This window comes from Oncorhynchus gorbuscha, unplaced genomic scaffold, assembly GCF_021184085.1.
Source record: "Oncorhynchus gorbuscha isolate QuinsamMale2020 ecotype Even-year unplaced genomic scaffold, OgorEven_v1.0 Un_scaffold_1076, whole genome shotgun sequence".
Taxonomy (NCBI): domain Eukaryota; kingdom Metazoa; phylum Chordata; class Actinopteri; order Salmoniformes; family Salmonidae; genus Oncorhynchus; species Oncorhynchus gorbuscha.
This window is the reverse complement of record NW_025745965.1, coordinates 20,197-47,690: the sequence shown is the minus strand read 5'-3', so window position 1 is coordinate 47,690 and position 27,494 is coordinate 20,197. Positions and strand designations below refer to the sequence as shown.

At 46.9% G+C, this 27,494-nt stretch overlaps 1 protein-coding gene across 1 annotated transcript; it reads left to right on the top strand.

The window, feature by feature from the left end:
- Window positions 1-2,560: 2,560 nt before the first annotated feature.
- Window positions 2,561-25,929, top strand: LOC124021175 (transmembrane protein 144-like). Its single transcript, XM_046336524.1, has 12 exons — window positions 2,561-3,136; window positions 3,219-3,374; window positions 3,918-4,040; window positions 5,916-6,015; window positions 6,100-6,180; window positions 7,651-7,735; window positions 7,824-7,900; window positions 10,128-10,246; window positions 13,608-13,727; window positions 16,196-16,293; window positions 21,138-21,191; window positions 25,503-25,929. Exons 1-12 carry the CDS (start codon window positions 3,046-3,048, stop codon window positions 25,584-25,586), a joined length of 1,188 nt encoding a protein of 395 aa, XP_046192480.1. The 5' UTR covers window positions 2,561-3,045; the 3' UTR covers window positions 25,587-25,929.
- Window positions 25,930-27,494: the final 1,565 nt, after the last annotated feature.

The window sequence follows — 27,494 nt, the reverse complement described above, 5'->3', positions numbered from 1 at the left end:
GGGTAATGCAGCTGTGACGTACCAAACTGGCTTGCCCCAGTGAAGCGGCTGTCATGATGTGCTGCGTGGTTCTTAATGTAGAGAACTGGAACAAAAGAGGTACCGTACAACAAACCTGCTGCCACAGCTAGGACAGAACCACTGGAGGGAGAGGGGGGAGAGAGAGAGAGAGAGAGAGAGAGAGAGAGAGAGAGAGAACAGACAGCTAGGACAGAACCACTGGAGGGAGAGGGGAGAGAGAGAGAGGGGAGGAGATTAGAACACACAGCTAGGACAGAACCACTGGAGGGAGAGGGGGAGAGAGAACAACAGCTAGGACAGAACCACTGGAGGGAGAGGGGGGAGAGATTAGAACACACAGCTAGGACAGAACCACTGGAGGGAGAGGGGAGGCAGAATAAACACACAGCTAGGACAGAACCACTGGAGGGAAAGGGGGAGAGATTAGAACACACAGCTAGGACAGAACCACTGGAGGGAGAGGGGAGAGGCAGAATAAACCACAGCAGGACCGAACCACTGGAGGGACAAAGGCAGAATAATTAGAACACACAGGTCATCCTGGATGTACCTTTGAGAACAAGAACAAGGTCAGAACCACCAACACCCAAGGTCATCCTGGATGACAAAGGCAGAATAATCCCTTCAGGTCCTTTGAGACAAAGGCAGAATAATCCCTTCAGGTCTGCTGAGACAAAGGCAGAATAATCCCTTCAGGTCCTTTGAGACAAAGGCAGAATAATCCCTTCAGGTCTGCTGAGACAAAGGCAGAATAATCCCTTCAGGTCTGCTGAGACAAAGGCAGAATAATCCCTTCAGGTCCTTTGAGACAAAGGCAGAATAATCCCTTCAGGTCTGCTGAGACAAAGGCAGAATAATCCCTTCAGGTCTTTGAGACAAAGGCAGAATAATCCCTTCAGGTCTGCTGAGACAAAGGCAGAATAATCCCTTCAGGTCCTTTGAGACAAAGGCAGAATAATCCCTTCAGGTCTGCTGAGACAAAGGCAGAATAATCCCTTCAGGTCTGCTGAGACAAAGGCAGAATAATCCCTTCAGGTCTGCTGAGACAAAGGCAGAATAATCCCTTCAGGTCTGCTGAGACAAAGGCAGAATAATCCCTTCAGGTCTGCTGAGACAAAGGCAGAATAATCCCTTCAGGTCTTTGAGACAAAGGCAGAATAATCCCTTCAGGTCTGCTGAGACAAAGGCAGAATAATCCCTTCAGGTCTGCTGAGACAAAGGCAGAATAATCCCTTCAGGTCTGCTGAGACAAAGGCAGAATAATCCCTTCAGGTCTGCTGAGACAAAGGCAGAATAATCCCTTCAGGTCTGCTGAGACAAAGGCAGAATAATCCCTTCAGGTCCTTTGAGACAAAGGCAGAATAATCCCTTCAGGTCATTTGAGACAAAGGCAGAATAATCCCTTGAGGTCTGCTGAGACAAAGGCAGAATAATCCCTTCAGGTCTGCTGAGACAAAGGCAGAATAATACCTTCATGTCTTTGAGACAAAGGCAGAATAATCCCTTCAGGTCTGCTGAGACAAAGGCAGAATAATCCCTTCAGGTCTGCTGAGACAAAGGCAGAATAATCCCTTGAGGTCTGCTGAGACAAAGGCAGAATAATCCCTTGAGGTCTGCTGAGACAAAGGCAGAATAATCCCTTCATGTCCTTTGAGACAAAGGCAGAATAATCCCTTCATGTCCTTTGAGACAAAGGCAGAATAATCCCTTCAGGTCTGCTGAGACAAAGGCAGAATAATGCCTTCAATTCATTTGAGACAAAGGCAGAATAATCCCTTGAGGTCTGCTGAGACAAAGGCAGAATAATCCCTTCAGGTCTGCTGAGACAAAGGCAGAATAATCCCTTCAGGTCTGCTGAGACAAAGGCAGAATAATCCCTTGAGGTCTGCTGAGACAAAGGCAGAATAATCCCTTCAGGTCTGTTGAGACAAAGGCAGAATAATCCCTTGAGGTCCTTTGAGACAAAGGCAGAATAATCCCTTGAGGTCCTTTGAGACAAAGGCAGAATAATCCCTTCAAATCTGCTGAGACAAAGGCAGTCTATTCTTTGTTCTGTGAAAAGGAGAGATGTGGTGTTATTTGCACATTGCAACCTGATTGGTCATATGCTAATGAGGGCCTGTGAGAAAGTAGGGGCATGAGAAAAGCATCTCTCTCTCTGTCGCTCTCTCTCAAAAAGGTCATGTTAACTGATTGATATCTAAACCTGTTAACCTCCGACCTTTTTCCAAACCCCTATTATTTCCCCATAGGGATGGCTGAACGAACCAGAGGTCATTTATTTCCAGGTTTCAGGACTACAAGCTGGCGAACTCTAATGTGGCAAAATTGGTTCCTGTTTCAGTCATATCTTTGGTCAGGTTTGCGTGGGTCAAACAAAAACACCCTAATGATTGGTTGACAATAGATCCTCCCACAATGCAGCGATGGCTTCAGGGTCAACTGCAGAAACTTGCAGTCGACTGCAGTCAGAACTTCATGACATGATTTTTGTCAAATTCATGCAGTCAATATGTAGGTGCAATTCGGAATATTTTTATTCCCATAAAGCAACACACTTTAGAAGACTGTGACCAACATGGTGGTGACCACCTTTGATAAAAGTAATCTGCTCGAACGAGTCCAACAAGTAGACCCAGAGCCAGCTGTTCCCTCTCTTGCGTGAGCATGACAGATATTATGGAGGAACCAGGAGCTCACACGGGAAGAGCAGAAAGAGGAAACTTACACTGACAGGAACATTAACAACAACAATTCTCCAATTGTAAAACGGCCTGAGTAAAACTCTTATTTATCCACCATCTTTTGGGTTAATATTGCCCAGCAGTGCAAAATGAACCGCATGGTGGTCATGTGATGTACGCGGTGGTCATGTGATGTACACGGAAGTGTATCTCCTCCGCACCGCAGTTGTCAGTATCTTGCAGAGTTGTAGAACCGGTCTACACCGTTAATGTCTAAGTAGTATATTGAAACAGCTGGTTAATGTAGGCTAGGTTAGTAGTCAGCTCGTATCTAGTCGTCATGTTATTGTTGAGTGTTGTTAGCAGTGTTTGTCTGCTCCTCGCGACACTACATGCGGTACAATGTGACGCCGAATTGAATACATCTACAGGTTTGTTACCGGAGGTCTCTTGTCATTTCCTACGGGTCTGTATGGGCTACTACTGTGTCAGACCAGTTTGTGCTTGTTTCAGGTGAGAATACCGGACAACTCGGGAAGTATTCGGTGCAGCTCGTGACTAACTCGTCCAACGGCACCGAACTAACCTACGGCTTCGTCTCGTGCGGGGTGGCCGTTCTGTTTTACGGTTCCAACTTTGTCCCCGTGAAGAAGATACCCACCGGAGACGGTAAGGACGAAGCGAGACAAATGTATAATGAGTTCAACGCCTTCAGAACTAACGTCAGCTAGTTTACTCAACGTGTTAACCGAGAACCGGTTAAACGGCTTTAAAAGACAACACTTGGTTTATTCCTGGTGTTTCGTGGGTCTGGTAACTTGACATTGTTTAACCTTCTTTCCTGTACGATTACATGTTATGTGTTCTGAACTTTCCACTGTTCCCCGAGGCTTTCCAAACGCAACTTTCCTTATTGTGTAATACTTATCGATCACTGATTGATTAGGCTACGTCATCACTAATCAATGATGCTGTTGAGTAAGAAAGGCAGGGCCACGTTCATTTGCCAAATCAGAGAAATACAATGAAGAGAGCTCATGTGATTCCTTATTATACATTGTATATTATACATTTATATCTGAACATTTCCTAAACACTGTGTCCTGCTGAATGCACCCCAGGTGTGTCCAACTCACCTTTGCTACGGCTGTTGGCACTGTGGTACCGCAGGTGTATGTGACTAATAACATTTGATTTGTGTGTGTGTTGCAGGTCTGTTCTTCCAGTGGGTGCTGTGTGCAGCAGTCTGGAGCGTCTCTCTGGTGGTCAACATTATTCTGGGGTCTCCCACCTTCTGGCCGCTAGCCATGCTGGGGGGGGCCATCTGGGCTACAGGTCAGTATACCTCTAGCCATGCTGGGGGGGCCATCTGGGCTACAGGTCAGTATACCTCTAGCCATGCTGGGGGTGGCCATCTGGGCTACAGGTCAGTATACCTCTCGCCATGCTGGGGGCGTCTGGGTTACAGGTCAGTATACCTCTAGCCATGCTGGGGGGCCATCTGGGCTACAGGTCAGTATACCTCTAGCCATGCTGGGGGGCCATCTGGGCTACAGGTCAGTATACCTCTAGCCATGCTGGGGGGGGGCATCTGGGCTACAGGTCAGTATCCCTCTAGCCATGCTGGGGGGGGGGGCATCTGGGCTACAGGTCAGTATCCCTCTAGCCATGCTGGGAGGGGGCATCTGGGCTACAGGTCAGTATCCCTCTAGCCATGCTGGGAGGGGGCCATCTGGGCTACAGGTCAGTATACCTCTAGCCATGCTGGGGAGGCCGTCTGGGCTACAGGTCAGTATACCTCTAGCCATGCTGGGGGGCCATCTGGGCTACAGGTCAGTATACCTCTAGCCATGCTGGGGGGGGCATCTGGGCTACAGGTCAGTATCCCTCTAGCCATGCTGGGGAGGCCGTCTGGGCTACAGGTCAGTATACCTCTAGCCATGCTGGGGGGGTATCTGGGCTACAGGTCAGTATACCTCTAGCCATGCTGGGGGGGCATCTGGGCTACAGGTCAGTATCCCTCTAGCCATGCTGGGGGCATCTGGGCTACAGGTCATTATCCCTCTAGCCATGCTGGGGGGCACCTGGGCTACAGGTCAGTATACCTCTAGCCATGCTGGGGGGGCCATCTGGGCTACAGGTCAGTATACCTCTAGCCATGCTGGGGGGGCATCTGGGCTACAGGTCAGTATCCCTCTAGCCATGCTGGGGGGGCATCTGGGCTACAGGTCAGTATCCCTCTAGCCATGCTGGGGGGGCATCTGGGCTACAGGTCAGTATCCCTCTAGCCATGCTGGGGGGGGTCATCTGGGCTACAGGTCAGTATCCCTCTAGCCATGCTGGGGGGCATCTGGGCTACAGGTCAGTATCCCTCTAGCCATGCTGGGGGGGGCATCTGGGCTACAGGTCAGTATCCCTCTAGCCATGCTGGGGGGGCATCTGGGCTACAGGTCAGTATCCCTCTAGCCATGCTGGGGGGGGGGCATCTGGGCTACAGGTCAGTATACCTCTCTAGCAGGTCAGTATACCTCTAGCCATGCTGGGGGGGCATCTGGGCTTCAGGTCAGTATCCCTCTAGCCATGCTGAGGGGGCATCTGGGCTACAGGTCAGTATCCCTCTAGCCATGCTGGGGGGGCATCTGGGCTACAGGTCAGTATCCCTCTAGCCATGCTGGGGGGCATCTGGGCTACAGGTCAGTATCCCAATAGCCATGCTGGGGGGCATCTGGGCTACAGGTCAGTATCCCTCTAGCCATGCTGGGGGGGGCATCTGGGCTACAGGTCAGTATCCCTCTAGCCATGCTGGGGGGGGCTATCTATCCCTCTAGGGCTGGGCTACAGGTCAGTATCCCTCTAGCCATGCTGGGGGGGCATCTGGGCTACAGGTCAGTATCCCTCTAGCCATGCTGGGGGGGGGCTGTCTGGGTTACAGGTCAGTATACCTCTAGCCATGCTGAGGGGGGCTGTCTGGGTTACAGGTCAGTATCCCTCTAGCCATGCTGAGGGGGGGCTGTCTGGGTTACAGGTCAGTATACTGGGTTACAGGCAGTATACAGGTCAGTATGCTTTTACACCTGCATTGTTTGCTCTAGCCATGCTGAGGGGGGCTGTCTGGGTTACAGGTCAGTATACCTCTAGCCATGCTGAGGGGGGGGGGGCCCTCTGGGCTACAGGTCAGTATTTAATCCATGTGTTTGTGTGTGTGTGTAGGTAACATCACGGTGGTCCCCATAGTGAAAACCATCGGTCTGGGTCTGGGCCTCCTCATCTGGGCCTCTTTCAACCTCCTCATTGGTTGGGCAAGCTCCAGGTACGTGCGCGCACACACCAGCCAAACCTAGAGATACACACACACCACACACACCCTTACAATACACTGTGTGTGTATCTCTAGGTTTGGCTGGTTTGGGATCGATGCTGAGGAAGTTTCTAACCCAACACTCAACTACTGTGGAGCAGGATGCTGTCTGCTCAGGTAATGAGGGGTGTTTTTGTGGTGGTGGGGGGTGTAGCGGGGGGGGGAAGGGGGGGTATAACGGAGTGTAAAGGCTTGTGGAACAGAGTGTGAAGGCTTGTGGAACAGGGTGTGAAGGCTTGTGGAACAGGGTGTGGAACGTGGTGTGGAACGTGGTGTGGAACGTGGTGTGGAACGTGGTGTGGAACGTGGTGTGGAACGGGTGTGGAACGTGGTGTGGAACGGGGTGTGGAACGTGGAACGGGGTGTGGAACGAACGGGTGGGAACGGGGTGTGGAACGTGGAACGGGGTGGAACGTGGAACGTGTGGAACGGGGGTGTGGAACGGGGTGTGGAACGGGGGTGTGGAACGGGAACGGGGTGTGGAACGTGGAACGGGGTGTGGAACGTGGAACGGGGTGTGGAACGTGGAACGGGGTGGGAACGTGGAACGGGTGTGGAACGTGGAACGGGTGGGAACGGGAACGGGTGTGGAACGTGGAACGGGGTGGGAACGGGGGTGTGGAACGGGGGGTGTGGAACGTGGAACGGGTGTGGAACGTGGAACGGGGTGTGGAACGTGGAACGGGGTGGAACGTGGGAACGGGAACGGGGGTGTGGAACGTGGAACGGGGTGGAACGTGGAACGGGTGGGAACGTGGGCGGGTGGGAACGTGGAACGGGGTGGAACGTGGAACGGGGTGTGGAACGTGGAACGGGGTGTGGGAACGTGGAACGGGGGTGGAACGTGGAACGGGAACGGGTGGAACGTGGAACGGGGTGTGGAACGTGGAACGGGAACGTGGAACGGGTGTGGAACGGGAACGGAACGTGGAACGGAACGGGGAACGTGGAACGTGGAACGTGGAACGGGTGTGGAACGGGGAACGGGTGTGGAACGGGAACGGGAACGGGTGTGGAACGTGGAACGGGTGTGGAACGGGTGTGGAACGTGGTGGGAACGGGGGTGTAGAACGGGTGGTGTGGAACGTGGAACGGGGTGTTTGGTGGTGTGTAACGGGGTGTTTGGTGGTGTGTAACGGGGTGTTTGGTGGTGTGTAACGGGGTGTTTGGTGGTGTGTAACGGGGTGTTTGGTGGTGTGTAACGGGGTGTTTGGTGGTGTGTAACAGGGTGTTTGGTGGTGTGTATGGTGGTGTGTAACAGGGTGTTTGGTGGTGTGTAACAGGGTGTTTGGTGGTGTGTAACAGGGTGTTTGGTGGTGTGTAACAGGGTGTTTGGTGTAACAGGGTGTTTGGTGGTGTGTAACAGGGTGTTTGGTGGTGTGTAACAGGGTGTTTGGTGGTGTGTAACAGGGTGTTTGGTGGTGTGTATGGTGGTGTGTAACAGGGTGTATGGTGGTGTAACAGGGTGTGTAACGGTGTTTGGTGTGTAACAGGGTGTTTGGTGGTGTGTAACAGGGTGTGTAACAGGGTGTATGGTGGTGTGTAACAGGGTGTATGGTGGTGTGTAACACTGCTCTCTCTCCTCAGTGCTGTGATCTTCTTCTTTGTGAAGAGTGATGTTCACAGTCAGTCCTCCAGACCAGAAGAGGAGGAGCCACTACTCATAGACGGCGTGAGACACTGCTGTTCCTAGTCACTCTACAACCGTCTGGATGCTGATCAATGTGGAGCAGATTTTAATACTGTGTGTGTGTGTGTAGTGTGTCAATGCAGATGGTGGGACGTCGTCTGATGACTCGTGGGTCGACACACTAAGACCGCGGACCAAAAGACTGGTGTACGTATCTCATCTTAACATAGGCTCGACACGCTTAACATTTGCAGAGCGGGAGGCTTGCACTGTTTGAGCAGAAAATCACTGCCTAGAACAAGAGGATAAAGGGACTGTCAGCCTAAAACAAGAGGATAAAGGGACTGTCAGCCTAAAACAAGAGGATAAAGGGACTGTCAGCCTAAAACAAGAGGATAAAGGGACTGTCAGCCTAAAACAAGAGGATAAAGGGACTGTCAGCCTAAAACAAGAGGATAAAGGGACTGTCAGCCTAAAACAAGAGGATAAAGGGACTGTCAGCCTAAAACAAGAGGATAAAGGGACTGTCAGCCTAAAACAAGAGGATAAAGGGACTGTCAGCCTAAAACAAGAGGATAAAGGGACTGTCAGCCTAAAACAAGAGGATAAAGGGACTGTCAGCCTAAAACAAGAGGATAAAGGGACTGTCAGCCTAAAACAAGAGGATAAAGGGACTGTCAGCCTAAAACAAGAGGATAAAGGGACTGTCAGCCTAAAACAAGAGGATAAAGGGACTGTCAGCCTAAAACAAGAGGATAAAGGGACTGTCAGCCTAAAAAAACAAGAGGATAAAGGGACTGTCTCTCCCTCCAGTGGTTCTGTCCTAGCTGTGTGTTCTAATCTCTCTCCCCCTCTCCCTCCAGTGGTTCTGTCCTAGCTGTGTGTTCTAATCAGCTCCCCCTCTCCCTCCAGTGGTTCTGTCCTAGCTGTGTGTTCTAATCTCTCTCCCCCTCTCCCTCCAGTGGTTCTGTCCTAGCTGTGTGTTCTAATCTCTCTCCCCCTCTCTCTCTCCCCCTCTCCCTCCAGTGGTTCTGTCCTAGCTGTGTGTTCTAATCTCTCTCCCCCCTCTCTCTCTCCCCCTCTCCCTCCAGTGGTTCTGTCCTAGCTGTGTGTTCTAATCTCTCTCCCCCTCTAAGTGGTTCTGTCCTAGCTGTGTGTTCTAATCTCTCTCCCCCTCTCTCTCTCCCCCTCTCCCTCCAGTGGTTCTGTCCTAGCTGTGTGTTCTAATCTCTCTCCCCCTCTCCCTCCAGTGGTTCTGTCCTAGCTGTGTGTTCTAATCTCTCTCTCCCCTCTCCCTCCAGTGGTTCTGTCCTAGCTGTGTGTTCTAATCTCTCTCCCCCTCTCTCTCTCCCCCTCTCCCTCCAGTGGTTCTGTCCTAGCTGTGTGTTCTAATCTCTCTCTCCCCTCTCCCTCCAGTGGTTCTGTCCTAGCTGTGTGTTCTAATCTCTCTCCCCCTCTCCCTCCAGTGGTTCTGTCCTAGCTGTGTGTTCTAATCTCTCTCCCCCTCTCCCTCCAGTGGTTCTGTCCTAGCTGTGTGTTCTAATCTCTCTCCCCCTCTCTCTCTCCCCCTCTCCCTCCAGTGGTTCTGTCCTAGCTGTGTGTTCTAATCTCTCTCCCCCTCTCTCTCTCCCCCTCTCCCTCCAGTGGTTCTGTCCTAGCTGTGTGTTCTAATCTCTCTCCCCTCTCCCTCCAGTGGTTCTGTCCTAGCTGTGTGTTCTAATCTCTCTCCCCCTCTCCCTCCAGTGGTTCTGTCCTAGCTGTGTGTTCTAATCTCTCTCCCCCTCTCTCTCTCCCCTCTCCCTCCAGTGGTTCTGTCCTAGCTGTGTGTTCTAATCTCTCTCCCCCTCTCCCTCCAGTGGTTCTGTCCTAGCTGTGTGTTCTAATCTCTCTCCCCCTCTCTCTCTCCCCCTCTCCCTCCAGTGGTTCTGTCCTAGCTGTGTGTTCTAATCTCTCTCCCCCTCTCTCCTCTCCCCCTCTCCCTCCAGTGGTTCTGTCCTAGCTGTGTGTTCTAATCTCTCTCCCCCCTCTCTCCCCCTCTCCCTCCAGTGGTTCTGTCCTAGCTGTGTGTTCTAATCTCTCTCCCCCTCTCCCTCCAGTGGTTCTGTCCTAGCTGTGTGTTCTAATCTCTCTCTCCCCTCTCCTCCAGTGGTTCTGTCCTAGCTGTGTGTTCTAATCTCTCTCCCCCTCTCCCTCCAGTGGTTCTGTCCTAGCTGTGTGTTCTAATCTCTCTCCCCTCTCCCTCCAGTGGTTCTGTCCTAGCTGTGTGTTCTAATCTCTCTCCCCCCTCTCCCTCCAGTGGTTCTATGTCCTAGCTGTGTGTTCTAATCTCTCTCCCCTCTCTCTCTCTCCCCCCTCTCCCTCCAGTGGTTCTGTCCTAGCTGTGTGTTCTAATCTCTCTCCCCATCTCTCTCTCTCTCTCCCCCTCTCCCTCCAGTGGTTCTGTCCTAGCTGTGGCAGCAGGTTTGTTGTACGGTACCTCTTTTGTTCCAGTTCTCTACATTAAGAACCACGCAGCACATCATGACAGCCGCTTCACTGGGGCAAGCCAGTTTGGTACGTCACAGCTGCATTACCCGTCTCTCCCCTTCAGCTGCATTACCCGTCTCTCCCCCTCACAGCTGCATTACCCGTCTCTCCCTCACAGCTGCATTACCCGTCTCTCCCCTTCACAGCTGCATTACCCGTCTCTCCCCTTCACAGCTGCATTACCCGTCTCTCCCCTTTACAGCTGCATTACCCGTCTCTCCCCTTCACAGCTGCATTACCCGTCTCTCCCCTTCACAGCTGCATTACCCGTCTCTCTCCCTCACAGCTGCATTACCCGTCTCTCCCCTTCACAGCTGCATTACCCGTCTATCTCCCTCACAGCTGCATTACCCGTCTCTCTCCCTCACAGCTGCATTACCCGTCTCTCCCCTTCAGCTGCATTACCCGTCTCTCCCCTTCACAGCTGCATTACCCGTCTATCTCCCTCACAGCTGCATTACCCGTCTCTCTCCCTCACAGCTGCATTACCCGTCTCTCCCCTTCAGCTGCATTACCCGTCTCTCCCCTTTACCGCTGCATTACCCGTCTCCCCTTCACAGCTGCATTACCCATCTCTCCCCTTTACAGCTGCATTACCCGTCTCTCCCCTTTACCGCTGCATTACCCGTCTCTCCCTCACAGCTACATTACCCGTCTCTCCCCTTCACAGCTGCATTACCCGTCTCTCCCCTTCACAGCTGCATTACCCGTCTCTCCCCTTTACAGCTGCATTACCCGTCTCTCCCCTTTACAGCTGCATTACCCGTCTCTCCCCTTTACAGCTGCATTACCCGTCTCTCCCCTTCACAGCTGCATTACCCGTCTCTCTCCCTCACAGCTGCATTACCCGTCTCTCCCCCTCACAGCTGCATTACCCGTCTTTCCCCTTTACCGATGCATTACCCGTCTCTCCCCTTTACCGATGCATTACCCGTCTCTCCCCTTTACAGCTGCATTACCCGTCTCTCCCCTTTACAGCTGCATTACCCGTCTCTCCCCTTTACAGCTGCATTACCCGTCTCTCCCCTTCACAGCTGCATTACCCGTCTCTCTCCCTCACAGCTGCATTACCCGTCTCTCCCCCTCACAGCTGCATTACCCGTCTTTCCCCTTTACCGATGCATTACCCGTCTCTCCCCTTTACCGATGCATTACCCGTCTCTCCCCTTTACAGCTGCATTACCCGTCTCTCCCCTTTACCGATGCATTACCCGTCTCTCCCCTTTACAGCTGCATTACCCGTCTCTCCCCTTTACAGCTGCATTACCCGTCTCTCCCCTTCACAGCTGCATTACCCGTCTCTCCCCTTTACAGCTGCATTACCCGTCTCTCCCCCTAACAGCTGCATTACCCGTCTCTCCCCCTAACAGCTGCATTACCCGTCTCTCCCATTTACCGATGCATTACCCGTCTCTCCCCTTTACCGATGCATTACCCGTCTCTCCCCTTTACAGCTGCATTACCCGTCTCTCCCCTTTACAGCTGCATTACCCGTCTCTCCCCTTCACAGCTGCATTACCCGTCTCTCCCCTTCACAGCTGCATTACCCGTATCTCCCCTTCAGCTGCATTACCCGTCTCTCCCCCTCACAGCTGCATTACCCGTCTCTCCCCTTCACAGCTGCATTACCCGTCTCTCCCCTTCACAGCTGCATTACCCGTCTCTCCCCTTTACAGCTGCATTACCCGTCTCTCCCCTTTACAGCTGCATTACCCGTCTCTCCCCTTTACAGCTGGATTACCCGTCTCTCCCCTTTACAGCTGGATTACCCGTCTCTCCCCTTCACAGCTGCATTACCCGTCTCTCCCCTTCAGCTGCATTACCCGTCTCTCCCCTTCACAGCTGCATTACCCGTCTCTCCCCTTCACAGCTGCATTACCCGTCTCTCCCCTTTACAGCTGGATTACCCGTCTCTCCCCTTCACAGCTGGATTACCCGTCTCTCCCCTTCAGCTGCATTACCCGTCTCTCCCCTTCAGCTGCATTACCCGTCTCTCCCCTCACAGCTGCATTACCCGTCTCTACCCTTCACAGCTGCATTACCCGTCTCTCCCCTTCACAGCTGCATTACCCGTCTCTCCCCTTTACAGCTGCATTACCCGTCTCTCCCCTTTACAGCTGCATTACCCGTCTCTCCCCTTTACAGCTGCATTACCCGTCTCTCCCCTTCACAGCTGCATTACCCGTCTCTCCCCTTCACAGCTGCATTACCCGTCTCTCCCCTTCACAGCTGCATTACCCGTCTCTCCCCTTCACAGCTGCATTACCCGTCTCTCCCCTTCACAGCTGCATTACCCGTCTCTCCCCTTTACAGCTGCATTACCCGTCTCTCCCCTTCACAGCTGCATTACCCGTCTCTCCCCTTCACAGCTGCATTACCCGTCTCTCCCCTCACAGCTGCATTACCCGTCTCTCCCCTCACAGCTGCATTACCCGTCTCTCCCCTTCACAGCTGCATTACCCGTCTCTCCCCTTCACAGCTGCATTACCCGTCTCTCCCCTCACAGCTGCATTACCCGTCTCTCCCCCTCACAGCTGCATTACCCGTCTCTCCCCTCACAGCTGCATTACCCGTCTCTCCCCTCACAGCTGCATTACCCGTCTCTCCCCTTTACAGCTGCATTACCCGTCTCTCCCCTTTACCGCTGCAGAGAGATTGTCTTTTGTTTTTGGGAAGAATTGTTTGAGATTTTAGTTATTGTTGGAGGTGCGTCTTGGTTAGTTTAGTGCCTAATCCTGCCTAATGAGCGGGCCGGCCTTGATCAGAGCATTATCTTCTTCACATTGAGTTGCATGGTTTGTAAATGGCTTTAAGCTATATGACCGCCATCTAGTGGCCATAATACATTTATGTCAAAAGATTCAGTTCATGGCTCCAGCACTGCAGGTGGCGGTAAATCGGTAAATATTAGCTTTGCACTTTTTTGAAACATCAAAAGAAGAAGAAAATGTACTACTTTCAAATGGAGGTACAACGTTACGATCTCTATGGTGCCACCATAATGGCAGAGATACAATGTTGTGATCTCTATACATCTCTATGGTGCCACCATAAATACAATGTTGTGATCTCTATACATCTCTATGGTGCCATAATGGCAGAGATACAATGTTGTGATCTCTATACATCTCTATGGTGCCACCATAATGGCAGGGATACGTTGTGATCTCTATACATCTCTATGGTGCCACCATAATGGCAGGGATACGTTGTGATCTCTATACATCTCTATCTCCAGCAGCACCTGGCTGATATTTTCTTTCCTCTCTGTGTGTGTGTGTGTGTGTGTGTTGTGTGTGTGTGTGTGTGTGTGTGTGTGTGTGTGTGTGTGTGTGTGTGTGTGTGTGTGTGTGTGTGTGTGTGTGTGTGTGTGTGTGTGTATATATAGATCTGGACTATGTGTTTGCCCAGTTCAGTGGGATATTCCTGACCAGTACGGTCTACTTCCTGATCTACTGCGCTGCCATGAAGAACACACCTAGAGTCTACCCCAGAGCAATACTACCTGGTACACACACCTAGAGTCTACCCTAGAGCAATACTACCTGGTACACACACCTAGTTTACCCTAGAGCAATACTACCTGGTACACACACCTAGTCTATACTACCTGGTACACACACCTAGAGTCTACCCTAGAGCAATACTACCTGGTACACACACCTAGAGTCTACCCTAGAGCAATACTACCTGGTACACACACCTAGAGCAATACTACCTGGTACACACACACCTAGAGTCTACCCTAGAGCAATACTACCTGGTACACACACCTAGAGCAATACTACCTGGTACACACACCTAGAGTCTACCCTAGAGCAATACTACCTGGTACACACACCTAGAGTCTACCCTAGAGCAATACTACCTGGTACACACACCTAGAGTCTACCCTAGAGCAATACTACCTGGTACACTCACCTAGAGTCTACCCTAGAGCAATACTACCTGGTACACACACCTAGAGCAATACTCCCTGGTACACACACACCTAGAGAGTTATACTCCCTGGTACACATTTACATTTACATTTAAGTAATTTAGCAGACGCTCTTATCCAGAGCGACTTACACACACACCTAGAGAGTTATACTACCTGGTACACACACACCTAGAGAGTTATACTACCTGGTACACACACACCTAGAGAGTTATACTCCCTGGTACACACACCTAGAGAGTTATACTCCCTGGTACACACACCTAGAGAGTTATACTCCCTGGTACACACACCTAGAGAGTTATACTCCCTGGTACACACACCTAGAGAGTTATACTCCCTGGTACACACACCTAGAGTTATACTCCCTGGTACACACACCTAGAGAGTTATACTCCCTGGTACACACACCTAGAGTTATACTCCCTGGTACACACACCTAGAGAGTTATACTCCCTGGTACACACACCTAGAGTTATACTCCCTGGTACACACACCTAGAGTTATACTCCCTGGTACACACACCTAGAGTTATACTCCCTGGTACACACACCTAGAGTTATACTCCCTGGTACACACACCTAGAGTTATACTCCCTGGTACACACACCTAGAGTTATACTCCCTGGTACACACACCTAGAGTTATACTCCCTGGTACACACACCTAGAGTTATACTCCCTGGTACACACACCTAGAGTTATACTCCCTGGTACACACACCTAGAGTTATACTCCCTGGTACACACACCTAGAGTTATACTCCCTGGTACACACACCTAGAGTTATACTCCCTGGTACACACACCTAGAGTTATACTCCCTGGTACACACACCTAGAGTTATACTCCCTGGTACACACACCTGAGAGTTATACTCCCTGGTACACACACCTAGAGTTATACTCCCTGGTACACACACCTAGAGTTATACTCCCTGGTACACACACCTAGAGTTATACTCCCTGGTACACACACCTAGAGTTATACTCCCTGGTACACACACCTAGAGTTATACTCCCTGGTACACACACCTAGAGTTATACTCCCTGGTACACACACCTAGAGTTATACTCCCTGGTACACACACCTAGAGTTATACTCCCTGGTACACACACCTAGAGTTATACTCCCTGGTACACACACCTAGAGTTATACTCCCTGGTACACACACCTAGAGTTATACTCCCTGGTACACACACCTAGAGTTATACTCCCTGGTACACACACCTAGAGTTATACTCCCTGGTACACACACCTAGAGTTATACTCCCTGGTACACACACCTAGAGTTATACTCCCTGGTACACACACCTAGAGTTATACTCCCTGGTACACACACCTAGAGTTATACTCCCTGGTACACACACCTAGAGTTATACTCCCTGGTACACACACCTAGAGTTATACTCCCTGGTACACACACCTAGAGTTATACTCCCTGGTACACACACCTAGAGTTATACTCCCTGGTACACACACACACACACACACACACACACACACACACACACACCTAGAGAGTTATACTCCCTGGTACACACACACACAGTTATACTCCCTGGTACACACACCTACAGACATACTCCCTGGTACACACACCTAGAGAGTTATACTCCCTGGTACACACACCTAGAGACACACACACACACTGGTACACACACACCTAGAGAGTTATACTCCCTGGTACACACACACACACACACACACACACACACACACCTAGAGAGTTATACTCCCTGGTACACACACACACACACACACACACACACACCTAGAGAGTTATACTCCCTGGTACACACACACACACACACACACCTAGAGAGTTATACTCCCTGGTACACACACACACACACACACACCTAGAGAGTTATACTCCCTGGTACACACACACACACACACACACCTAGAGAGTTATACTCCCTGGTACACACACACCCACCTAGAGAGTTATACTCCCTGGTACACACACACCCAGACTAGTGCTACACTGCCTGGTTAGATTGTAGGGTTATTTACACTGTGTGTATTTTCATCCAGGCTTTGTCTCTGGGGTGATGTGGGGTATTGCTACCTGCTGCTGGTTTCTGGCCAACACCTACCTGAGTGCTGTGGTCAGTTTCCCCATAATAACCACGGTGAGTATTACTACTACAGAGGTACTATATTAATACTATATTAGTACTACAGCGGTACTATATTAATACTACAGCGGTATTATATTAATACTACAGCGGTATTATATTAATACTACAGCGGTACTATATTAATACTACAGCGGTATTATATTACTTCTGTAGCTCAGTTACTACATGGCGCACGCCAGGGTAGTGGGTTCGTTAATACCACCCATACGTAGAATGTATGCACACATGACTGTAAGTCGCTTTGGATAAAAGCGTCTGCTAAATGGCATATATATATATATATTAATACTACAGCGGTATTATATTAATACTACAGCAGTATTATATTAATACTACAGCGGTACTATATTAATACTACAGCGGTACTATATTAATACTACAGCGGTATTATGTTAATACTACAGCGGTACTATATTAATACTACAGCGGTACTATATTAATACTACAGCGGTACTATATTAATACTACAGCGGTACTATATTAATACTACAGCGGTATTATATTAATACTACAGCGGTATTATATTAATACTACAGCGGTATTATATTAATACTACAGCGGTATTATATTAATACTACAGCGGTATTATATTAATACTACAGCGGTATTATATTAATACTACAGCGGTATTATATTAATACTACAGCCAGCGGTATTATAGTAATACTACAGCGGTATTATATTAATACTACAGCCAGCGGTATTATAGTAATACTACAGCGGTACTGCGTTAATACTACAGCGGTACTGCGTTAATACTACAGCGGTACTGCGTTAATACTACAGCGGTACTGTTAATACTACAGCGGTACTGTGTTAATACTACAGCGGTACTGTGTTAATACTACAGCGGTACTGTGTTAATACTACAGCGGTACTGTGTTAATACTACAGCGGTATTATGTTACTACTACAGCGGTATTATGTTACTACTACAGCGGTATTATATTAATACTACAGCGGTACTATATTAATACTACGTCAGTATGTACTACAGCGGTACTATATTAATACTACAGCGGTATTATATTAATACTACAGCGGTACTATATTAATACTACGTCAGTATGTACTACAGCGGTATTATATTAATACTACAGCGGTACTATATTAATACTACGTCAGTACGTACTACAGCGGTACTATATTAATACTACAGCGGTACTATATTAATACTACAGCGGTACTATATTAATACTACAGCGGTACTATATTAATACTACAGCGGTACTATATTAATACTACAGCGGTACTATATTAATACTACAGCGGTACTATATTAATACTACAGCGGTACTATATTAATACTACAGCGGTATTATATTAATACTACAGCGGTATTATATTAATACTACAGCGGTACTATGTTAATACTACAGCGGTACTATGTTAATACTACAGCGGTACTATGTTAATACTACAGCGGTACTATGTTAATACTACAGCGGTACTATGTTAATACTACAGCGGTACTATGTTAATACTACAGCGGTACTATGTTAATACTACAGCGGTACTATGTTAATACTACAGCGGTACTATGTTAATACTACAGCGGTACTATGTTAATACTACAGCGGTACTATATTAATACTACATTAGTACTACAGCGGTACTATATTAATACTACAGCGGTACTATATTAATACTACAGCGGTACTATATTAATACTACAGCGGTACTATATTAATACTACAGCCAGCGGTATTATAGTTAATACTACAGCCAGCGGTATTATATTAATACTACAGCCAGCGGTATTATAGTAATACTACAGCCAGCGGTACTGTGTTAATACTACAGCGGTACTGTGTTAATACTACGGCGGTACTGTGTTAATACTACGGCGGTACTGTGTTAATACTACGGCGGTACTGTGTTAATACTACAGCGGTACTATGTTAATACTACAGCGGTACTGTGTTAATACTACGGCGGTACTGTGTTAATACTACAGCGGTACTATGTTAATACTACAGCGGTACTGTGTTAATACTACAGCGGTACTGTGTTAATACTACAGCGGTACTATGTTAATACTACGGCGGTACTGTGTTAATACTACAGCGGTACTATGTTAATACTACAGCGGTACTATGTTAATACTACAGCGGTACTGTGTTAATACTACGGCGGTACTGTGTTAATACTACGGCGGTACTGTGTTAATACTACGGCGGTACTATGTTAATACTACAGCGGTATTATATTAATACTACAGCGGTATTATATTAATACTACAGCGGTATTATATTAATACTACAGCGGTACTGTTACTACTGCAGCGGTACTATATTAATACTACAGCGGTATTATATTAATACTACAGCGGTATTATATTAATACTACAGCGGTACTGTGTTAATACTACAGCGGTACTGTGTTAATACTGCAGCGGTACTATATTAATACTACGGCGGTACTATATTAATACTACATTAATACTACAGCGGTATTATATTAATACTACAGCGGTATTATATTAATACTACAGCGGTATTATATTAATACTACAGCGGTACTGTTACTACTGCAGCGGTATTATATTAATACTACAGCGGTATTATATTAATACTACAGCGGTATTATATTAATACTACAGCGGTACTGTGTTAATACTACAGCGGTACTGTGTTAATACTACAGCGGTACTGTGTTAATACTACGGCGGTACTGTGTTAATACTACGGCGGTATTATATTAATACTACGGCGGTATTATGTTAATACTACGGCGGTACTATGTTAATACTACGGCGGTACTGTGTTAATACTACGGCGGTACTGTGTTAATACTACAGCGGTATTATATTAATACTACAGCGGTACTGTGTTAATACTACAGTGGTACTGTGTTAATACTGCAGCGGTACTATATTAATACTACGGCGGTACTATATTAATACTACATTAATACTACATCGGTACTATATTAATACTACATTAATACTACAGCGGTATTATATTAATACTACAGTGGTATTATATTAATACTACAGCGGTATTATATTAATACTACAGCGGTACTGTTACTACTGCAGCGGTACTATATTAATACTGCAGCGGTATTATATTAATACTACAGCGGTATTATATTAATACTACAGCGGTATTATATTAATACTACAGCGGTATTATATTAATACTACAGCGGTACTGTGTTAATACTACAGCGGTACTGTGTTAATACTACGGCGGTACTGTGTTAATACTACGGCGGTACTGTGTTAATACTACGGCGGTACTGTGTTAATACTACGGCGGTACTGTGTTAATACTACGGCGGTACTGTGTTAATACTACGGCGGTACTGTGTTAATACTACGGCGGTACTGTGTTAATACTACGGCGGTACTGTGTTAATACTACGGCGGTACTGTGTTAATACTACGGCGGTACTGTGTTAATACTACGGCGGTACTGTGTTAATACTACGGCGTTACTGTGTTAATACTACGGCGTTACTGTGTTAATACTACAGCGGTACTGTGTTAATACTGCGGCGGTACTGTGTTAATACTACGGCGGTACTGTTACTACTGCAGCGGTACTATATTAATACTGCGGCGGTACTATATTAATACTACGGCGGTACTGTGTTGATGCTACGGCGGTACTGTGTTGATGCTACGGCGGTACTGTGTTGATGCTACGGCGGTACTGTGTTGATGCTACGGCGGTACTGTGTTGATGCTACAGCGGTACTGTGTTAATACTGCAGCGGTACTATATTAATACTACGGCGGTACTATATTAATACTACATTAATACTACAGCGGTATTATATTAATACTACAGCGGTATTATATTAATACTACAGCGGTATTATATTAATACTACAGCGGTACTGTTACTACTGCAGCGGTACTATATTAATACTACAGCGGTATTACATTAATACTACAGCGGTATTATATTAATACTACAGCGGTATTATATTAATACTACAGCGGTACTATGTTAATACTACAGCGGTACTGTGTTAATACTGCAGCGGTACTATATTAATACTACGGCGGTACTATATTATACTTTAATACTACAGCGGTATTATATTAATACTACAGCGGTATTATATTAATACTACAGCGGTATTATATTAATACTACAGCGGTACTGTTACTACTGCAGCGGTACTATATTAATACTACAGCGGTATTATATTAATACTACAGCGGTATTATATTAATACTACAGCGGTACTGTGTTAATACTACAGCGGTACTGTGTTAATACTACAGCGGTACTGTGTTAATACTACAGCGGTACTGTGTTAATACTACGGCGGTATTGTGTTAATACTACGGCGGTACTGTGTTAATACTACGGCGGTACTGTGTTAATACTACGGCGGTACTGTGTTAATACTACGGCGGTACTGTGTTAATACTACGGCGGTACTGTGTTAATACTACGGCGGTACTGTGTTAATACTGCAGCGGTACTGTGTTAATACTACGGCGGTACTATATTAATACTGCGGCGGTACTGTTACTACTGCAGCGGTACTATATTAATACTGCGGCGGTACTATGTTAATACTACGGCGGTACTGTGTTGATGCTACGGCGGTACTGTGTTGATGCTACGGCGGTACTGTGTTGATGCTACGGCGGTACTGTGTTGATGCTACGGCGGTACTGTGTTGATGCTACGGCGGTACTGTGTTGATGCTACGGCGGTACTGTGTTGATGCTACGGCGGTATTTATTTATTTATTTTACCTTTATTTAACTAGGCAAGTCAGTTCGGGGGTTTGAACTTGCAACCTTCCAGTTACTAGTCTAACGCTCTAACTTGGCTACCATGCCGCCCCACTTTACTGTGTCTCTGTAGGGTCCTGGTCTGATTGCAGCTCTTTGGGGAGTGGTGGTCTTTAAGGAGGTTAAGGTAGGTAACTGTTCTATTCAAAAATATGTTACCATATATATTACCAAAGCAAACTTAGAGAAACGTGTTAACCTTTTTCACTTGTGAGTTACAAATATCTGAAACGCATTAAGAAGGCACACCTGTTAATTGAAATGCATTCCTGGTGACTAACTCATGAAGCTGGTTGAGAGAATGCCATGCTGTCATCAAGGCAAAGGGTGGCTATTTGAAGAATCTCAAATATATAAAATATATTTTGATTTGTTTAACACTTTTTTTTGGTTATTACATGATTCCATGTGTTATGTCATAGTTTTGATCTTCACTATTATATTGCAATGTAGAAAATAGTCAAAATAAAGAAAAATCCTTGAGTAGGTGTCCAAACTTTTGACTGGTATCAGACCTACCAACATGCTCGCATTTTGGTACCAACTACACAATTCTTTGTCCATGTACTCATTTTTATAAAAAATAAATCCACTGAGTAAATCACGCAACCTGATAGACTGTAATTATGATTCACGTCACAAAAACATTACAAAAGTATAATAAAAAATACATCTAAACATCTTGGCATTAAATGGAGTGGGGAGTTTAGAAGACTGCGCGATGAAGAGTGAGTTGTCCGGTATTAGCTATAGAGGCAAAGCTTCTAAAATGCCTTACACTAGATTTGAGATTTGATCAATTTTGAAATGATTTATGAGAAGCATGTCACAGAGAAGCGTTCTTTAGGTCCTGGCCTGTGATGTCACAGAGAAGCATTCTTTGGGTCCTGGCCTGTGATGTCACAGAGAAGCATTCTTTGGGTCCTGGCCTGTGATGTCACAGAGAAGCATTCTTTGGGTCCTGGCCTGTGATGTCAAAGAAGCGTTCTTTAGGTTAGAGTTAGGGAATGTTCACCTCCTTAGGTCCTCAGATAGCAGAAGGAGAAGTGAATGTTTACCTCCTTAGGTCCTCAGATAGCAGAAGGAGAAGTGAATGTTCACCTCCTTAGGTCCTCAGAAGTGAATGTTCACCTCCTTAGGTCCTCAGAAGTGAATGTTCACCTCCTTAGGTCCTCAGAAGTGAATGTTCACCTCCTTAGGTCCTCAGAAGTGAATGTTCACCTCCTTAGGTCCTCAGAAGTGAATGTTCACCTCCTTAGGTCCTCAGAAGTGAATGTTCACCTCCTTAGGTCCTCAGAAGTGAATGTTCACCTCCTTAGGTCCTCAGAAGTGAATGTTCACCTCCTTAGGTCCTCAGAAGTGAATGTTCACCTCCTTAGGTCCTCAGAAGTGAATGTTCACCTCCTTAGGTCCTCAGAAGTGAATGTTCACCTCCTCAGATAGCAGAAGGAGAAGTGAATGTTCACCTCATTCGGTCCTCAGATGCTGCAACAACAGTAAAATAATGCTAGCTGCCACCTTCAGAGGTGTCCAACATCTTTACTACCTGTCCGTCTGGTATTACCCCTTAGAATGCCCTTCTAGCCAATCAGAATTGAATAGTATTCAACAATGCCGTGGCATAATTAAGCAATGATGCCCGAGAAGGGTGTGTGGTATATGGTCAATCGCTTCTATTGCTTAAATGCAAACTTTGCAAACTGGAAAACATTTATCCGGAGGCTGCATTCATTGTAGCTGGGGGTTTTAACAAAGCCAATCTGAAAACAAGACTCCCTAAATTTTATCAGCATATCGATTGCGCAACCAGGGGTGGTAAAACCTTGGATCATTGTTACTCTAACTTCCGCGACGCATATAAGGCCCTGCCCCGCCCCCCTTTCGGAAAAGCTGACCACGACTCCATTTTGCTGATCCCTGCCTACAGACAGAAATTAAAACAAGAGACTCCCACGCTGAGGTCTGTCCCAACGCTGGTCAGACCAAGCTGACTCTACACTCCAAGACTGCTTCCATCACGTGGACTGGGACATGTTTCGTATTGCGTCAGATGGGAATATTGACGAATACGCTGATTCGGTGTGCGAGTTCATTAGAACGTGCGTCGAAGATGTCATTCCCATAGCAACGATAAAAACATTCCCTAACCAGAAACCGTGGATTGATGGCAGCATTCGCGTGAAACTGAAAGCGCGAACCACTGCTTTTAATCAGGGCAAGGTGTCTGGCAACATGACTGAATACAAACAGTGCAGCTATTCCCTCCGTAAGGCTATCAAACAAGCTAAGCGTCAGTACAGAGACAAAGTGGAATCTCAATTCAATGGCTCAGACACAAGAGGCATGTGGCAGGGTCTACAGTCAATCACGGACTACAAGATGAAATCCAGCCCAGTCACGGACCAGGATGTCTTGCTCCCAGGCAGACTAAATAACTTTTTGCCCGCTTTGAGGACAATACAGTGCCACTGACACGGCCTGCAACGGAAACATGCAGTCTCTCCTTCACTGCAGCCGAGGTGAGTAAGACATTTAAACGTGTTAACCCTCGCAAGGCTGCAGGCCCAGACGGCATCCCCAGCCGCGCCCTCCGAGCATGCGCAGACCAGCTGGCCGGTGTGTTTACGGACATATTCAATCAATCCCTATACCAGTCTGCTGTTCCCACATGCTTCAAGAGGGCCACCATTGTTCCTGTTCCCAAGAAAGCTAAGGTAACTGAGCTAAACGACTACCGCCCCGTAGCACTCACTTCCGTCATCATGAAGTGCTTTGAGAGACTAGTCAAGGACCATATCACCTCCACCCTACCTGACACCCTAGACCCACTCCAATTTGCTTACCGCCCAAATAGGTGCACAGACGATGCAATCTCAACCACACTGCACACTGCCCTAACCCACCTGGACAAGAGGAATACCTATGTGAGAATGCTGTTCATCGACTACAGCTCGGCATTCAACACCATAGTACCCTCCAAGCTCGTCATCAAGCTCGAGACCCTGGGTCTCGACCCCGCCCTGTGCAACTGGGTACTGGACTTCCTGACGGGCCGCCCCCAGGTGGTGAGGGTAGGCAACAACATCTCCTCCCCGCTGATCCTCAACACGGGGGCCCCACAAGGGTGCGTTCTGAGCCCTCTCCTGTACTCCCTGTTCACCCACGACTGCGTGGCCACGCACGCCTCCAACTCAATCATCAAGTTTGCGGACGACACAACAGTGGTAGGCTTGATTACCAACAACGACGAGACGGCCTACAGGGAGGAGGTGAGGGCCCTTGGAGTGTGGTGTCAGGAAAATAACCTCACACTCAACGTCAACAAAACTAAGGAGATGATTGTGGACTTCAGGAAACAGCAGAGGGAACACCCCCTATCCACATCGATGGAACAGTAGTGGAGAGGGTAGCTAGTTTTAAGTTCCTCGGCATACACATCACAGACAAACTGAATTGGTCCACTCACACTGACAGCGTCGTGAAGAAGGCGCAGCAGCGCCTATTCAACCTCAGGAGGCTGAAGAAATTTGGCTTGTCACCAAAAGCACTCACAAACTTCTACAGATGCACAATCGAGAGCATCCTGGCGGGCTGTATCACCGCCTGGTACGGCAACTGCTCCGCCCTCAACCGTAAGGCTCTCCAGAGGGTAGTGAGGACTGCACAACGCATCACCGGGGGCAAACTACCTGCCCTCCAGGACACCTACACCACCCGTTGTTACAGGAAGGCCATAAAGATCATCAAGGACATCAACCACCCGAACCACTGCCTGTTCACCCCGCTATCATCCAGAAGGCGAGGTCAGTACAGGTGCATCAAAGCTGGGACCGAGAGACTGAAAAACAGCTTCTATCTCAAGGCCATCAGACTGTTAAATAGCCACCACTAACATTGAGTGGCTGCTGCCAACACACTGTCATTGACACTGACCCAACTCCAGCCATTTTAATAATGGGAATTGATGGGAAATGATGTAAATATATCACTAGCCACTTTAAACAATGCTACCTTATATAATGTTACTTACCCTACATTATTCATCTCATATGCATATGTATATACTGTACTCTACAACATCGACTGCATCCTTATGTAACACATGTATCACTAGCCACTTTAACTATGCCACTTTGTTTACTTTGTCTACACACTCATCTCATATGTATATACTGTACTCGATACCATCTACTGTATGCTGCTCTGTACCATCACTCATTCATATATCCTTATGTACATGTTCCTTATCCCCTTACACTGTGTATAAGACAGTAGTTTTGGAATTGTTAGTTAGATTACTTGTTGGTTATCACTGCATTGTCGGAACTAGAAGCACAAGCATTTCGCTACACTCGCATTAACATCTGCTAACCATGTGTATGTGACAAATAAAATTTGATTTGATTTGATTTTGATTTGAATGACCTCTCGTCCTCAGGGTTGGTGTAACTTCCTCATCCTGGGCATGGCGTTCTCATTGGTTCTCGCTGGAGCCCTGCTGACAGCCTTCTCCAAGGTGTGACACACACCTGGTCTAAGGTGTTATGACTTTCCGCCAGACACTCAGGGAACCAGGATGGTTACTGTACTCCAGAAGGGAACTGTCTTTTCACCTAGTTTCTATGGAAATCATTTCTAGTTAGTCTCTTAATATTTTAATGTTTGATCAAATTATTTGTCTATTTCCATGAATTCATCTCAAAGGGATACTATTTTTTATAAAGTTATCTAATGTGATACCAGTGGATGAAGAGGTTTAGCTGTAGAGTTATATAATGTAATGTCACAGCCAGTGGATGAAGAGGGTTAACTGTAGAGTCAATACTTCCTGTTGATCTGGCCAAAGTAAACACTTCTAAGATCAACATGACTGTACATTTGTTGAAGAGAATGCGTGGGCTTTCAGCTCTATGAAAGGTTTTGTAGTCATTTGACATGTTGAATAATTATATAACAGGTTGGGTTCTGAGAATATGAAATATACTTATTCATGTCACTGAGGGAGGGAGGGTAATGTATAACGTTTACATTATGTCAGGATATGTCACTGAGGCACAGGGGGTAATGTATAAGGTTTACATTATGTCAGGATATGTCACTGAGGCATTATGTCAGGATATGTCACTGAGGGAGGGTAATGTATAAGGTTTGTCACTGATTATGTCACAGGGGGTAATGTATAAGGTTTACATTATGTCAGGATATGTCACTGAGGGAGGGTAATGTATAACTGTTTACATTATGTCAGGATAATGTTTACATGTCAGGGTCACTGAGGGATGGTAATGTCATAACATTTTTACATTATGTCAGGATATGTCAGGGGGGCAGTGTAATGTATAAGGTTTACATTATGTCAGGATATGTCACTGAGGGATAATGTATAAGGTTTACATTATGTCAGGATATGTCACTGAGGGAGGGTAATGTATAACGTTTACATTATGTCAGGATGTCACTGAGGGAGGGTAATGTATAAGGTTTACATTATGTCAGGTTGTCACTGAGGGAGGGATGGTAATGTATAACATTTACATTATGTCAGGATATGTCAGAGGTAGTGTAATGTATAAGGTTTACATTATGTCAGGATATGTCAGAGAGAGGTAGGGTAATGTATAATGTTTACATTATGTCAGGATATGTCACTGAGGAACAGGGGGTAATGTATAAGGTTTACATTATGTCAGGATATGCCACTGAGGGAGGGTAATGTATAAGGTTTACATTATGTCAGGATATGTCACTGAGGGAGGGTAATGTATAATGTTTACATTGTCAGGATATGTCACTGAGGGAGGGTAATGTATAACGTTTACATTATGTCAGCATATGTCACTGAGGCACAGGGGGTAATGTATAAGGTTTACATTATGTCAGAGAGAGGTAGGGTAATGTATGTTTACATTATGTCAGGATATGTCACTGAGGCACAGGGGGTAATGTTTACATTATGTCAGAAAGAGGTAGGGTAATGTATAATGTTTACATTATGTCAGGATATGTCACTGAGGCACAGGGGGTAATGTATAAGGTTTACATTATGTCAGGATATGTCAGAGAGAGGTAATGGGTTTAATTATGTCAGGATATGTCACTGAGGGAGGTTTACATGTTTACATTGTCAGGATATGTCACTGAGGAACAGGGGGTAATGTATAAGGTTTACATTATGTCAGGATATGTCAGAGAGGGGTATAATGTTTAGTCAGGTAATGTATAACGTTTACATTATGTCATTAGTTGAGGTAGGGGGTAATGATTATGTCAGAGTTAATTATAATGTTTAGTTAGTCTATACTTTAGAACCTAATGTTTACATTATGTCAGAAAGAGTTAATGTATAATGTTTACATTATGTCAGTTAATTATAAGGTTTACATTATGTCTATAGAGAGAGGTTAATGTATAAGGTTTACATTACGTCAGG